This window comes from Kogia breviceps, chromosome 17, assembly GCF_026419965.1.
Source record: "Kogia breviceps isolate mKogBre1 chromosome 17, mKogBre1 haplotype 1, whole genome shotgun sequence".
NCBI lineage: Eukaryota > Metazoa > Chordata > Mammalia > Artiodactyla > Physeteridae > Kogia > Kogia breviceps.
Window position 1 is genome coordinate 62,478,754 of NC_081326.1, and position 14,808 is coordinate 62,493,561.

General features: G+C 43.5%; 1 protein-coding gene across 8 annotated transcripts in view; it reads right to left on the minus strand.

The window, feature by feature from the left end:
• C17H8orf76 (chromosome 17 C8orf76 homolog) overlaps positions 1 to 12,212 on the minus strand; it is a 61,374-nt gene extending 49,162 nt beyond the window's left edge. For 6 of the 8 annotated variants that reach the window (XR_010837488.1, XR_010837487.1, XR_010837489.1 and 3 more), the window contains exons 1-4: positions 12,016 to 12,180; positions 8,948 to 9,043; positions 8,096 to 8,239; positions 2,566 to 3,023 (exon numbers count right to left, since the gene is read on the minus strand). Coding sequence is in view for 3 of the 8 variants with exons in the window: in XM_067017448.1 (XP_066873549.1) it covers positions 2,566 to 3,023; positions 8,096 to 8,239; positions 8,948 to 9,043; positions 12,016 to 12,132 (815 nt within the window). In the remaining 5 variants the exon portion in view is untranslated. Of the gene's footprint in view, positions 1 to 2,565; positions 3,024 to 8,095; positions 8,240 to 8,947; positions 9,044 to 12,015 lie in introns of all 8 variants that reach the window. The other 2 variants (XM_059042800.2, XM_067017449.1) reach the window with 2 other exon arrangements.
• Positions 12,213 to 14,808: the final 2,596 nt, after the last annotated feature.

Below are 14,808 nucleotides of genomic sequence, written 5' to 3' on the forward strand. Positions count from 1 at the left end.
AATGAATTTGGTACAGTAGCAAGATACAAAATTAATGCACACAAATCTCTTCCATTCCTATGCACTAATGATGAAAAATCTGAAAGTGAAATGAAGAAAACACTCCCATTTACCACTGCAACAAAAAGAATAAAATATCTAGGAATAAACCTACCTAAGGAGACAAAAGACCTGCATGCAGAAAATTATAAGACACTGATGAAAGAAATTAAAGATGATAGAAATAGATGGAGAGATATACCATGTTCTTGGATTGGAAGAATCAACATTGTGAAAATGACTCTACTACCCAAAGCAATCTACAGATTCAACGCAATCCTTATCAAACTACCACTGGCATTTTTCACAGAACTAGAACAAAAAATTTCAAAATTTGTATGGAAACACAAAAGACTCCGAATAGCCACAGCAATCTTGAGAAAGAAAAACAGAGCTGGAGGAATCAGGCTCCCTGACTTCAGACTATACTACAAAGCTACAGTAATCAAGACAGTATGGTACTGGCACAAAAACAGAAATACAAATCAATGGAACAGGACAGAAAGTCCAGAGATAAACCCACGCACATATGGTCACCTTATCTTTGATAAAGGAGGCAAGAATACACAGTGGAGAAAAGACAGACTCTTCAATGAGCGGTGCTGGGAAAACTGGACAGCTACATGTAAAAGAATGAAATTAGAACACTCCCTAACACCATACACAAAAATACACTCAAAATGGGTTAAAGACCTAAATGTAAGGCCAGACACTATCAAACTCTTAGAGGAAAACATAGGCAGAACACTCTATGACATAAATCACAGCAAGATCCTTTTGGACCCACCTCCTAGAGAAATGGAAATAAAAACAAAAATAAACAAATGGGACCTAATGAAACTTAAAAGCTTTTGCACAGCAAAGGAAACCATAAACAAGACGAAAAGACAACCCTCAGAATGGGAGAAAATATTTGCAAATGAAGCAACTGACAAAGGATTAATCTCCAAAATTTACAAGCAGCTCACGCAGCTCAATATCAAAAAAACAAACAACCCAATCCAAAAATGGGCAGAAGACCTAAGTAGACATTTCTCCAAAGAAGATATACAAACTACCAACAAACACATGAAAGAATGCTCAACATCATTAATCATTAGAGAAACGCAAATCAAAACTACAATGAGATATCATCTCACACTGATGAGAATAGCCATCATGAAAAATACAATAACTGCTGGAGAGGGTGTGGAGAAAAGGGAACCTTCTTGCACTGTTGGTGGGAATGTAAACTGATACAGCCACTATGGAAAACAGTATGGAGGTTCCTTAAAAAAACTAAAAATAGAACTACCATACGACCCAGCAATCCCACTACTGGGCATATACCCTGAGAAAACCATAATTCAAATACAGTCATGTACCAAAATGTTCACTGCAGCTCTATTTACAATAGCCAGGACATGGAAGCAACCTAAGTGTCCATCAACAGATGAATGGATAAAGAAGATGTGGCACATATATACAATGGAATATTACTCAGCCATAAAAAGGAACAAAATTGAGTTATTTGTAGTCAGGTGGATGGACCTAGAGACTGTCATAAAGAGTGAAGTAAGTCAGAATGAGAAAAACGAATACTGTATGCTAACAAATATATATGGAATCTAAAAAAAAAAGGTCATGAAGAATCTAGGGGCGGGTTTCCCTGGTGGTGCAGTGGTTGAGAATCCGCCTACCGATGCAGGGGACACGGGTTCGTGCCCTGGTCCGGGAAGATCCCGCATGCCGTGGAGTGGCTGGGCCCGTGAGCCATGGCCTCTGAGCCTGTGCGTCTGGAGCCTGTGCTCCGCAACGGGAGAGGCCACAACAGTGAGAGGCCCACGTACTGCAAAAAAAAAAAAAAAAAAAAAGAATCTAGGGGCAAGATGGGAATAAAGACACAGACCTACTAGCGCATGGACTTGAGGACATGGGGAGGGGGAAGGGTAAGCTGGGACAAAGTGAGAGAGTGGCACGGACATATATACACTACCAAATGTAAAATAGCTAGCTAGTGGGAAGCAGCCGCATAGCACAGGGAGATCAGCTCAGTGCTTTGTGACCACCTAGAGGGGTGGGATAGAGGGGTGGGATAGGGAGGGTGGGAGGGACGGAGATGCAAGAGGGAAGAGATATGGGGACATATGTATATGTATAGCTGATTCACTTTGTTGTAAAGCAGAAACTAATACACCATTGTAAAGCAATTATACTCCAATAAAAATGTTAAAAAATATATATATATCACTTCCCCATTTGTCAATGTTTTATACATTTAATTTTCTTTCCTAATTTTAACGGCTGCCAATTTTAACTTTTTATCTTGAGTGATGATACAAGTTGTATTTCTGAGCAAACATAGTTTTGTTTTTAAATCTTACATACTAAAAGGACGCATTCAAAGGATTCTATCTAGACCATGGGAAAAATCTCAAAAACATATACTAAGTGTGTAGCCTAGAATTTTTAGAAGCTTAAAATTAGAAAAATAAAACCTTTACTCTGAGCTTAGCACCATGTGTGTTTAATTCACTCTTAGCTTACCTGGTTCGTATAAAAGAGGCACAGGCTTTCATCTGAGTTTCTAGCAACACTGCTGTTCTCTCTTCTGCCATACAGTTCTGAATATTTTTAAGAGCTTTCTCATTCTTCTGGTTATTAGCACTGCTCGTTTCCACAGATAATGCAGAGCTCTCAGGCAACATTTCAGGGAAACACAAAACACAGTCTTTTCGCGAGTGGGGACACGAGGATTTGATAGCCTTGTCACTCGAGGTGAAACTGTTCTGTTTGTGAGATGATGCAAGCAAAGTTGCAAGCGCTGGCTCCAGATTCAGGTAAGCCTCTCCCAATCTGCCCCAGTTCCAAGGATTAAAGGGATGCAAAGAAATCAGTTTCTGTAGGCAGAAAATTGTTTTCTCCAAGTTCTGCAAACTTGAACAAATAGCAAACTGGAGGTAGAGCACAGTGGTTAAATGGTCTGTGTTAGTTGCCCTATTTTCCTAAGGAGAAAATAAAAAAAGATTAGGAAGTTTAAACTACAGAATGTTTCCCATATAAAAATGAAATGCCTAAAAATCCAAGTTGCACATGTTATAAATTACAAGTAGCCACACAAGTAGGGTGAACATATAAAAATGAAGATGCCTAAAAATCCAAGTTGTACATGTTATAAAGTACAAGTAGCCACACAAGTAGGGTGAACTAAATGTTTTTCAATAGATCTCAGTTCGAAACCATAAACCTAGAGAAATATAAACTAACCTAACAGGGCTTCCCTGGTGGCGCAGTGGTTGAGAGTCCGCCTGCCGATGCAGGGGACACGGGTTCCTGCCCCGGTCCGGGAAGATCCCACATGCTGCGGAGCGGCTGGGCCCGTGAGCCATGGCTGCTGAGCCTGCGCGTCTGGAGCCTGTGCTCCGAAATGGGAGAGGCCACAGCAGTGAGAGGCCCGTGAACCACAAAAAAACAAACGAAAAAAGCCCCTCTCCCACAAAAAAAAACTAACCTAACAAAATAATCACCAGTCATTCCCAAACACCCTAATGTCACAACAGTCACATAACCCAGGTGACGGTGGCCTGGCAAAGTTCAGCACCAAAAACCTCTGTGTCAGTTTATTTTCCGTTTGTATTGTACTCTTTATTGTCTTCAGCCAGATATCTGAAAGACCCAAGCCAACTTTTTTATACCCCGGGCTAATGGTTCCATTTTAATATTCCAGGCTTTCTAAAAATCCAAATTGTAATTTCCTTGAGGATTCAAATGGACTCTATTTCCAAATTTTACTTGGCCTAGACATCCTAAACAGGATGGCCCTGCAGCTCTCAGTGTTTCGTGATGCATCATAACTGAATCCAAATGCCCTCTCTGGTAACTATTAGCAGGGCCAATTATTTCTGGCTGGAGGGGATTGCTTGGTTTCCTTCTGATCAGAAAATCCTTTTCAAGTCTCCTTAATCAGAGCCACCACCTCTTACCTAACTTGCCAAATGGCAAAAGCCCCTGTGGGTTAGGGAAACAAGCCTGCTTTTTCTAAGTTAAAGTCTGTAGAAATTCAGTTCATTTTAAGTCTAAGGAAAACCTGGCCTACTAGTATTCAGATCAAGCCCCTGCATAGAACTGAGCAAGAAATATGAGTAAAACTACCCAGCATGCAGCTGGAAGAAACTGGCTGAGCAGTGAGTGAAAGATTGAGGAGGATTCTAAATATTCATATATTGAGTGAAAAGACGTGAAATAAAGCCCCATGTAACCTATTCAGTCATACTATACCTTCCCAATGACAGATCTGATCTGGTTTTATTATTACTATTATTCAGTATTCTGTCCTTCCCCAGAGACCATTAAGTTCCAGAAGAGTTTTTGTTCAATGCTGAATTCCTAGTAGAGAGCACAGCACCTCAGACACAGCAGATGTCTAATAACTGTTCAGTAATATATCTTCATGTTTTTTATTTATAATAGTGAAAGCAACAAGTATAAACTACCTACAGCAGACGCTACCTTTCCTCTACAGTCTATCGTGCTCTATACTGTTTACAAACACGTTCAGACTGCGGAAGCAACCACGTGGTGGGGTAGGGTGGAGCACATAGACTATGGTTTTGGGCCGCTGGTTTTGATGGCCTAACTAGTAAAGAACTCTCTGGAAACTAAATTCCATTTAAACAAGTTTGTGTGGTTTTTCCAGAATATTGCGACTGCTTCTATAATGCAATGATGACGACGATAGCTAACATTTACAGAGTGATTACCATATGCCAGACACTATTCTAAGTGCTTTACTCATTTAATCCTCATGACAATCCTTTAAAATAGACTCTATCACTATCCCCATTTTATTTTATTTTATTTTTATTTTTATTTTTTTGTGCGGTATGCGGGCCTCTCACTGTCGTGCCCTCTCCCGTTGCAGAGCACAGGCTCCGGACGTGCAGGCTCAGCGGCCGTGGCTCACGGGCCCAGCCGCTCCGCAGCATGTGGGATCCTCCCAGACCGGGGCAGAAACCCGTGTCCCCTGCATCGGCAGGCGGACGCTCAAACACTGCGCCACCAGGGAATCCCTGTCTATCCCCATTTTACAGTTGAGGCAACTGAGTCATAAGAGAGAAGTTAGATAAGGTGCCTGACGTCACACAGCTAGTAAGCAGCAGAGCTACAATCAGTCCCACTAGAAGTCACAGAAAAAAGCTACTTCAGAAGAGCTGACGCATGTTAGCTGGCTTAGGATTCTCCCACTAGACACTAGGTCAGCAATGTATGGGCAGGTTATGGACATGGTTTTCTGTCCCCTTAGCACTGAACCCAGAACTGTGCACATGGTAAGACTGAAATAAATGTTTGTGAAGTGATAAATGGAAAAAAAAAGTCAGTAACTGTCAAAAAGCAGTTTCCTTACCACTGTTTATCACATGAGCCTATCAGCCGCTATAAGATATTTAAACTATTCGTTTAAGAAATAAGTTCCAGGGCTTCCCTGGTGGCACAGTGGTTAAGAACCCACCTGCCAATGCAGGGGACATGAGTTCGAGCCCTGGTCAGGGAAGATCCCACATGTGGAGCAACTAAGCCCGTGCGCCACAACTACTGGAGCCTGCGAGCCTACAGGCCGTGCTCTGCAACAAGAGAAGCCACTGCAATAAGAAGCCTGTGCACTGCAACAAAGAGTAGCCCCTGCTCGCCGCAGCTAGAGAAAGCCTGCACGCAGCAATGAAGAACAAAATTTTCACTGCGTTGGCAGCCAAAATAAAATAAAATAAAATAAAATAAAAAGAAAGAAAGAGGTCCATTACAAATTTTATCCAAAAATTATTAAGAAGAGAGGTGAATAAACTTCAATAGAAGTTGTGAGCATAAAATGTTCATATCCTGCTGGGCACTCCAAGACTCACTGTGGTCCGTTTTGTTCAATGCTGGATAGTGACCTGTCCCACTACAGAGCATGAGGGGACAATAACCACTGGAACAAAACCCAGAAATGGGCCAGAGCGAATAACACAAGAAGAGGGCCTACAAGTAGGGAAGAAATTTTAAAAAGAAAACAAAACACAGGGCGGGCATCAGGAAATGAGAAAACCATATAAATGGGCAGGGTCCACTGAGATCATGTGAAGAGACCCAAAGAAAGGGGTGAGACCTATTAGCCTACGCTGCCATTTCTTGCCCAACACTCCTGCCCACCAGGGTGCCCAGCAGCCCAAGGACTAGCTCTCAAAGTCCTGACAGAGGAGCTGAAGGTCTTCTGACTGGTCCTTCCTCCTGCCTGGTAACAATCCCAAGCTCTGGATGGCATCTGCTGGCAACAAATCCTTCTCTGAGCCACAACAGCAGAGACTCACTAAGCTAGAAGGAACCAGAGAGCCAGTGCAGCCCCTGACACTAACCTACCTGTCACTGCCTTCGGTGGTCTAGGAGGGGAAGACAAAGCACAACAGTGATATGCAGGCGATGTGAGGAAGAGAGAGGCAATGGGAGAGCAGAACAGTGAGAAAGGACAGGTGACTGATGTCCAGAAAAAGCAACTGAAAGAACCGAAGTTGCTGTTAATTTTCAGACCAGGGAGACTGAACACTATTAAACCCCGCCAAATTCACTGTATTCCTGCCATGTGCTTCTTTAACAGGGTAATCTTATCTTCCAGCTTAAGAATTAACCCACAATTAGTAGAGGGGAGAAAAGAGAACGAACAAAACACAGCTGTTTTCATGTTCCGAAGACAATTACCGCCAAGGGTTCCTCTCACTGCAAGAGGCTGAGGTCCTATGCAACGAACCCCGGCAAGCAAGTTGTGGGATTTCTCTTAGTTAATGAGACGGAGGAGGACAACTCAATTGCATGCATACTTCAGGCTGACCTCTGGTCAACGAGATCCACAGAATTCAAGATCAGAGCCTCAGTGCCTCATTAAGTCCCTCTGAGGAAGAAAACTGGTCATCTATAAACTAGGACTGGTCGACTTAGACTTGTCTCCATATAAAATTTACACTAAAAACCGCAGATGCTTTAATCTGAAAACAAAAACAAGCAGAATCTAGAATTGCAAAAAACCCTGCTTTTATTAAATTCCTTAAAAAAATTCTGCAGACTCCATTTAAGAATAAAAAGGATTAAGCTTGGCCTAGTATGATACTTAAGTCATTTTTTGGTAAACTCTTTTTCCTGTTTGTAAAAGTAATACATGTTCATTGTATAAATTTTGGAAAATAAAAATCTAAACAACAACAAAACACCTAAAGAGGGCTTCCCTGGTGGCGCAGTGGTTGAGAATCCGCCTGCTGATGCAGCGGACACGGGTTCGAGCCCTGGTCCGCGAAGATCCCATATGCCATGGAGCAGCTGGGCCCGTGAGCCATGGCCGCTGAGCCTGTGCTCCGCAACGGGAGAGGCCACAACAGTGAGAGCCTGTGTACCACAACAACAACAACAACAAAAAACACCTAAAGAAGAAAACAGATCACTGATAATCCTTCCACTCTGAGTATTTACTCCTAACAAGAGTAAAAACCTTTGCAATGAGACTTTCACAGTGGTCCAGTGCTAAAAAGTCTGGCTTCCAGTGCAGGGAATGTGGGTTCAAACCCTGGTCGGGGAACCAGGTTCCCACATACCGCGGGGCAACTAAGTCCACACACTGCAACTACTGAGCCCGCGCTCCTCAACTAGAGCCCTTATGCTCTGAAGCCTGTGTGATACAACTAGAAAGAGAAAAAACCTGCACACCACAACTAAAGAGAAGCCCGCACGCCTCAATGAAAGATCCTGCAGGCTGCAACTAAGACCCAACACAGCCAAAAAAAAAATTAAAAAAAAAACCCGCTGCAAGTGACATTTTCAGGCAATGAAAAATTCTGAGCATAACACAGGAAAAAATATTACAAGCAAATGATTATGTCTAGACCTCCAACCTGTTCATCATAATAAAGTTCTTCCACCACTAACAATTTTCTTCTGCTTATCCAAACCCACCGATTTAGCTGCAAGAAGTTGTTTTTTGTTTTGTTTTGTTTTTTACAAAATAAACCATTCAGCCACCCTAGGGAAGCAAATGGAAATAAGCACAGAAACCACTCACCAAGTTTGTAGCAATCTCCAGGGCTTCCTCGTGCCTTCCCAGGTGAACGAGACACCGAGCCTGGCCTTCCTGGACATCCCTTTTCATGGCAAAATTTGTAGACGGCAGTTTTTCTGAGATACTGGAATACTCTCGCAGTGCTTTCTGGCAAATATTTGTTAAATGAAGGAAAATGAAGGGAAGGGATGAAAAGAAAGGCAGAAAACACAGTAGAGAAAAGAATTCAGTCATGGGGGTGATGTGTTTCCTAGGCAGAAGGTAATATTATAACTGCCCCTACAATGAACTAAAGGAAGACTTGAGCATTTTAGTCAGTACTCTTTTTCTGAGAAGTAGAGAGAAAATGGCTGGAGACTATAAATAAAGCATTCTGGAGCCCAAAAGACCAGAATCTGAATCCTGGGTTTGCCACTAACTTGCTGTATAACCTTTTCACATCAGCAAAATAACAACAGGACTCTTGTGAAGATGACATGAAGTCTCTAAATAAAGCAAGCTGACATCTAGTTGTTAGTTCTTTCCTTATCTTACACATTTTAGGGTGCTTTGTTCCTGTGGCCCCATGAGGTATCTGTGCTAGAGGCTCCCACATAATTAGGAGATATAGAACCTGGGGAAACAGACCTACAAGGATCCCTACAAGCTCTCTATACTGGAGTTACAGGAAACAAAACAAATTATACAGAGCTAGAAACTTGGGATTCTAAGATTACAAACACATATCACAAAAGATTAAATTCATCTTCACAAACAACACACTCATAACTTAGTATACTGTTATTTAAATATATTGTAACGGACAGAACAAAAGCCCATTTCAAGTAGTGCAATCTTCTATATGTTAAATTCTACCTGATACTCTTGCCGTCTATAGGCCAGGTCCCCTTTGAATTTCTGGATAGTCAGAGCTTCAACATCATCACTGCTCCCCGTTTCTTCATAAAACCACTAGAAATTGTGAAAACAGCATATTATAGAGAATGAAACTACACTTTTCCACCCCCTACTCAGAAGCAATTTCCCATATATAATTGATTAAACCTCAAAAAAGACATAATTCTTCAGGATAAGACTCAGGAAAACATTTGACAAAGAAGAATGACAATTTTAACGGTGGCCCAGTTTTTCTGAAAATTATCACAAGTAATAAATATACCAATAATACGATACCTCTTAACTAAAACACAAAAGTATATGGTTTTATCTATAGCATTTTCAGTTTGGGGTTGTGATGTTTGGGAACTTATTTTAACTAGCACAGTTCACGATGGTTCGTTAAACTGAGACGTTTTCCTACAGAGAAATTTTTAGGGTGGATGGAATAGGGATTGACAACTCTTTATGGAGAGGACATAGAAAAGAAGAACTGTCATTATAGTGCTATTATGAAAGTGTAAAAGCCGAAAGTAGAATCAAAGCAAAGAGGAAACAGAAATCAAGGCTGAGAGGAGGCTTCCGTGCAATCAAACGCCAGTGTTGTAGCAGAAAAGCCTCAGGAGATGCCCATCTGGAGTGTTTTATTCACTTTTCTACTGATTTAAACCCTATGGATAGAAAGATCTTTTTTGATTATTGCACAAAGAATGTTAAGATGAGAAAACAGGAATGACGAGAAGCACTGTGTGCCAGTTTTCCAGCTCCAAAGAAGTATCTCATCCTCCCCCCCAACTTTAAAAAAATTTTTTTAAATCTTTGGCTGCATTGGGTCTTTGTTGCTGTGCGTGGGCTTTCTCTAGTTGTGGCGAGCGGGGGCTACCCTTCATTGCAGAGCACAGGCTCTAGGCGCGTGGGCTTCAGTAGTTGTGGCTCACGCGCTCTAGAGAGCAGACTCAGTAGCTGTGGCACACGGGCTTAGTTGCTCTGCAGCATGTGGGATCTTCCCAGATGAGGGATTGAATCCGTGTCCCCTGCATTGGCAGGCAGATTCTCAACCACTGTGCCCCCAGGAAAGTCCCCCATCCTCCCTTTTACTCAGAGTAAAACACACTGAGGCTGAATGAAGTCAGTTACACACTATTATTAATTCAAACGTAACTGCATCTGTGATGGTTCCACCATCACATCAAAATTTCTTGGTTCTATTTATAAAAGAGTTGCTTGGGTATCACTGCCCTCCTGTTAATTAGTAATATCGTTAATTAGTAACATCGTTTCCCTCCTTAGCCTGATGCATCATTGTGGAGAAAGCTAGCAACCACTGTTTTTCTGTTCTCCCTGAAGTACTGTGTAACCCAACAACAGTCTATATGCTGAACCCATAATTTTCATTTGCATTTTATTGCTCTCCACTCACACACTGTATTAGATTATCAGCCAATCCCAACTTCTTGAACAATAACTGAATAACTGCAAACCTCCATCCAATGTTCATCATCCTACCGGGAAATGATCAAGCAAAATTGGCTTTCAAATGCAAGAGCGCAGATGGGGATGGCTTTAAATACCCCATTCTGATAAGAGTAGGAGGGAAAAGCTGTGAACAAGGGTGAGACTAAGAAGGGAAGTGCTGGTAAGGCGAACACCTGGTCCCACACCAAACAGGCAGGGAACAAAGATCTTCTAACCCAAACTCCTGGTTTTACACTTGGGGAAGCCAAGAGGACTTGAATGTGGCCTGAATTTATGAGCAGTTACCATTTACCAAATAAATTCTAAAGGCAAGTGATTTTTGGATTTTACTTTATAAGTATACAGCATACCACACCTGGCAAAGTATTATCTCATTCCACTCTCACAATAAACCTGTGAGCCAGCAAACATTATTTTTTCTCAAATGACAAATAAGGAACTCACACTTTGAAAGGCAACCGGTAAAGCCAATGCTGGAACGCAAGGGTCCTATCTCACACCCATGGCTTTTTAATGTGGTACCACATGACTTTGAAAGCCCATTCCCTGCTTTTAGTCTACACAATCAAGTACTAAAGGTCACTCTGAAAGACCGCATGTGGCAAGGAGAAAATGTAAGTGAAATAAAACAAAAATACAATTCCGTAATTTCTGAGTGCCTGACATCTGTAAGTACAAGGGTTTTAAGGAAAAATGAGACAATACGTGTAAAGGAAGCCTGCCCAGTGCCTGGAACACTATCTGATGAAAAGAAATTATTATTGGTGAGATGAGATTTACACACCTGAAAGAATACCAGGTTAATACTCTACTTGTTCAAAATATTCACGCAGTTCCCACTATTAAAAAAAACTGCTAGGCACTGCGGAGGACATAAAGTTAAGCACGCACGCTCCTGTGATCATTAAGCATTCTGGGTCTAAGAGTTCTATGAGATACTGACAATTGCTTTAATAGGTAAAAGAGGGAAAAGGAGTCAAAACAAAAATACGTGGTTGGAAGGGGGAATCAGAAGACTTCGTGGAGGAGGCGGCATTTAAGGTGCGCCTTGAGAAATGTCTCTAATTGAACGATTGTGACCATCTGAACGGGGTTAACATGGGCAGGGGGAACTCAGTGAACAAGGGCAGGACCGTGGGTGGGACGTCACGGTTCAGGGAGCAGACAACACTGAGGTCTGAAAAGTGGGCGGTGGCTGGATTTCTGGGGGCCCTAACTGCCCGGCAGCAGAAGCAGTGAAGGCCCACGGGAGCTACTACAGATTTTAGAGCCAGGGGCGTGAGGCCAGCGAGCCTCCGGGAGACCGGCCGAACGCCAGGTGCGAGTTGATGGCCGACGGCGCGGGGATTCCCTCGGGGGCAGAGGGGGCCGGGCCCATCCGGCTGCGGCTCGTGTAGGGGAAGGGATTTCAGGGAGTCCGCGTGGACGTAGGGAGGCCGGACTCGTGCCGGGAGGGTTTGGGTTCGAGGGTAGGCCACGCGGCCTTGGGGCGTCTGAAGCGCTGTCGGGCCGGGACCCGGGAGCGCGAGGCCCGGGGGCTGGGATGAGGCCGAGAGGCCCCGCTCTCTCACCTGCGGCTCGCAGAGCTTGGCGCGGTAGGACGCAAGCGGTCCAGGCCGCCTCTCCCGCCTCTCCTCAAACACCGAGTCCTCGAACTCGCCGCCAAGCAACCAGCAGCCGGTTTCCATTGCGCGCCCGAGACAGGAGCATCGAGAGCAGGCGATGCCTAGAGCGGCGCCCACGTGCGGGCTAACGCGGAAGGGGCGGGGCCGTCGAGGCCCAACGAGGGGGCATGCTGGGACTTGTAGTCTTTGGGCGGGAGCCAGACCGGGACTTGTCCCACGGCAAGTTGGGAGTTGTTGAGCTGAGATTTTATCTGGTTCACGACGCGAGGACAGAACTTGACTTCTCTGCTTCTGGAGATGGACAGAGCGATCCTTACGTGCACGCATCAAAAAGCACTAGCCTCAGGGTAGCTGTTCAAAACTGGTAGGTACCAGTTTTTCACTATTGACCATACCCCTAGCACTGTGTTAAGCACTTTTTTTTCTTCCGTTTTACTGTATACTTTCCTAACAACCTCTGAACGGCATGATGATTCTCATTAAAAACTGGGGCTTAGAAAGGTTACGTATCTTGCTCAGGATCAATTATTACGTGGCAAAGAGCTGGGAAAAAAAAGAATTGAGTCAATAATACCCCCGTGTCTCCATAGAAGGGACACACCAATAATAAAGACCAGGGTACAGTAATTCACGCACTTGTAAAACAGAGGACATGGAGATTTACTCTGGGGACTCCATTAGGGAGCATTAATTCTGCCTAGAAAAACATTAAATCCCAGAATTCTACCAACAACATTTACTAGAATTCTTATACCTTCAAGATGTTCCTTGAGACAAGAAGGTAGAGATTGTTGACAAAATACTGGCCAGTATTCCACAGCACAGTATAACTGTGCCATATTACACAGAAGGTAATAGACATGGAGGTTTTCTCTGGTTTTCCTCCTATTTCTCCTCACTCTCACCAGCTCCTCTTCCACCAATTGTCTTCCAGGATTCTTTCCTCAATCCAAATTTCTACTCCACACATTCACCCTAGGGGAACCTAATTCACTTCCCAATTTTTCAGAATCCGTCTCTCTGCTGATGACTCCCCAAATCTAGAATCAGCTCATATATCCTTGGTGGAAAGCTCCACCAGAACAGCCTCCAGACATTAACTACTGATGAATCTGTCCATAGAAAGGCCATTAAGAAAAAGTTCTTAGGAAAAATTTAGAACTTATAGAAAAGTGAAGGAAAAAAGGTATCCATAATATTGTCACCGAGAAGCAATGAAGTCTAAAGAAGGTAAACCTATTTGCCCTAATTCTAATATGCCCGTGTCCTAACAAAAGGCAATAGAGCATAGTGTCAAAGGGCCTCAAGCACCAGATTTGTCTGGATTCATGGTCCTGGTTCAGTTATTCGCCAACTGTGTGACCTGATCCATGAAGTGGGCATTGATTAAAATAATGCATGTAAGGTGCCTGTCAGATAGTGGGTGAGTAATACATGTTCATTCAAAATTTCTATTCCAAGTGCAAAGAGCAAAGCAAAAGCAGGCAGGGAGATTTTTTTCAGCTTTCTCTTTTTGAAGTCTCCTTGGTTTTGGAACTTCCACCCTGTCTTGTTCTGAGGTGCCCCCAGGTCTGACCTCCTCCTGGCCCAACAACTAACTGAGGTAGATATTTTGCTGAAATGGTCAGGAAGTCACGGAAGGGCAGTTTACGGGTAAAAGAGAGTTCTTTGCCCTTTGAACTCAGACTTCCTGAGCTAAGGGGTTTCCAGCTTTTTTACCACTAAGAACCCTTTTAGTTATTTTCCCCGAGAGTAGTGGAGGATTTGTGTATGCAATAAAACTGCATTTATTAACCAATGCTTGCTTCATTTTCCTTTACAAAAGTAATTGAATCCAAGTCCTATATAACAGCCAATCCAAGCTTCTGCCCAGCCTGAGCCTATCAGCATTGCCTCGCTGTGTGTTAGGATTCTATGAAAGCAAAGAAGTAACTGCCAAAGGACCCTGGGAAGCCTGAGGAAAGGTTAAACGTGATTGATGTTGGGTCTTTGGCAATAATGAAAACAGCTCAAAGACCCCTATCACTATTGAGGACCCGGGGTCTGGGACCCCAGGCTGTAAACCACCACCTCAGTTGATAGGCCTGGGAATACTTTTTTAAAAGAAGAGAGTAAACTGATAGAAGAGCACTCTGTAACTGTTAAATACATCTTACATACCTAGGAAATGCCAGGTGTTAGGGAGTAAACGGAAATTCTGTAAGCATCTAAAATGGTATGGATGGGCTTCCCTGGTGGCGCAGTGGTTGAGAGTCCGCCTGCCGATGCAGGAGACGCGGGTTCGTGCCCCGGTCCGGGAAGATCCCACGTGCCGCGGAGCAACTAAGCCCGTGAGCCATGGCCGCTGGGCCTGCGCGTCCGGAGCCTGTGCTCCGCAACGGGAGAGGCCACTGCAGTGAGAGGCCCGCATACCGAAAAAAAAAAGAAAAAAAAAGGTATGGATGGTGATAAAAGTGATAAAAGTTTATTTCTATAGATTTGTATCTATAAAAATCTGAATTTAGATAGAGGGGTGTGATTGAGTTCCCCCAGGCAAGGTATCTATCACCTCCTTGAGGCAGCCCGCCTTCCTCTTTCCTGTAATTTCCCCATGCTTCTATCCACTGTGGCATTAATCACGCCGTGGACTGTTGGAGATTGGAGACTGTGTCTTTTTCACTCTTGTAAACTCAGCTCCCAGACAGGGCTTGGCCCAGAGCAGCACAGTCAATGCCTGTTGCATGGATAGAAATGGCAGAA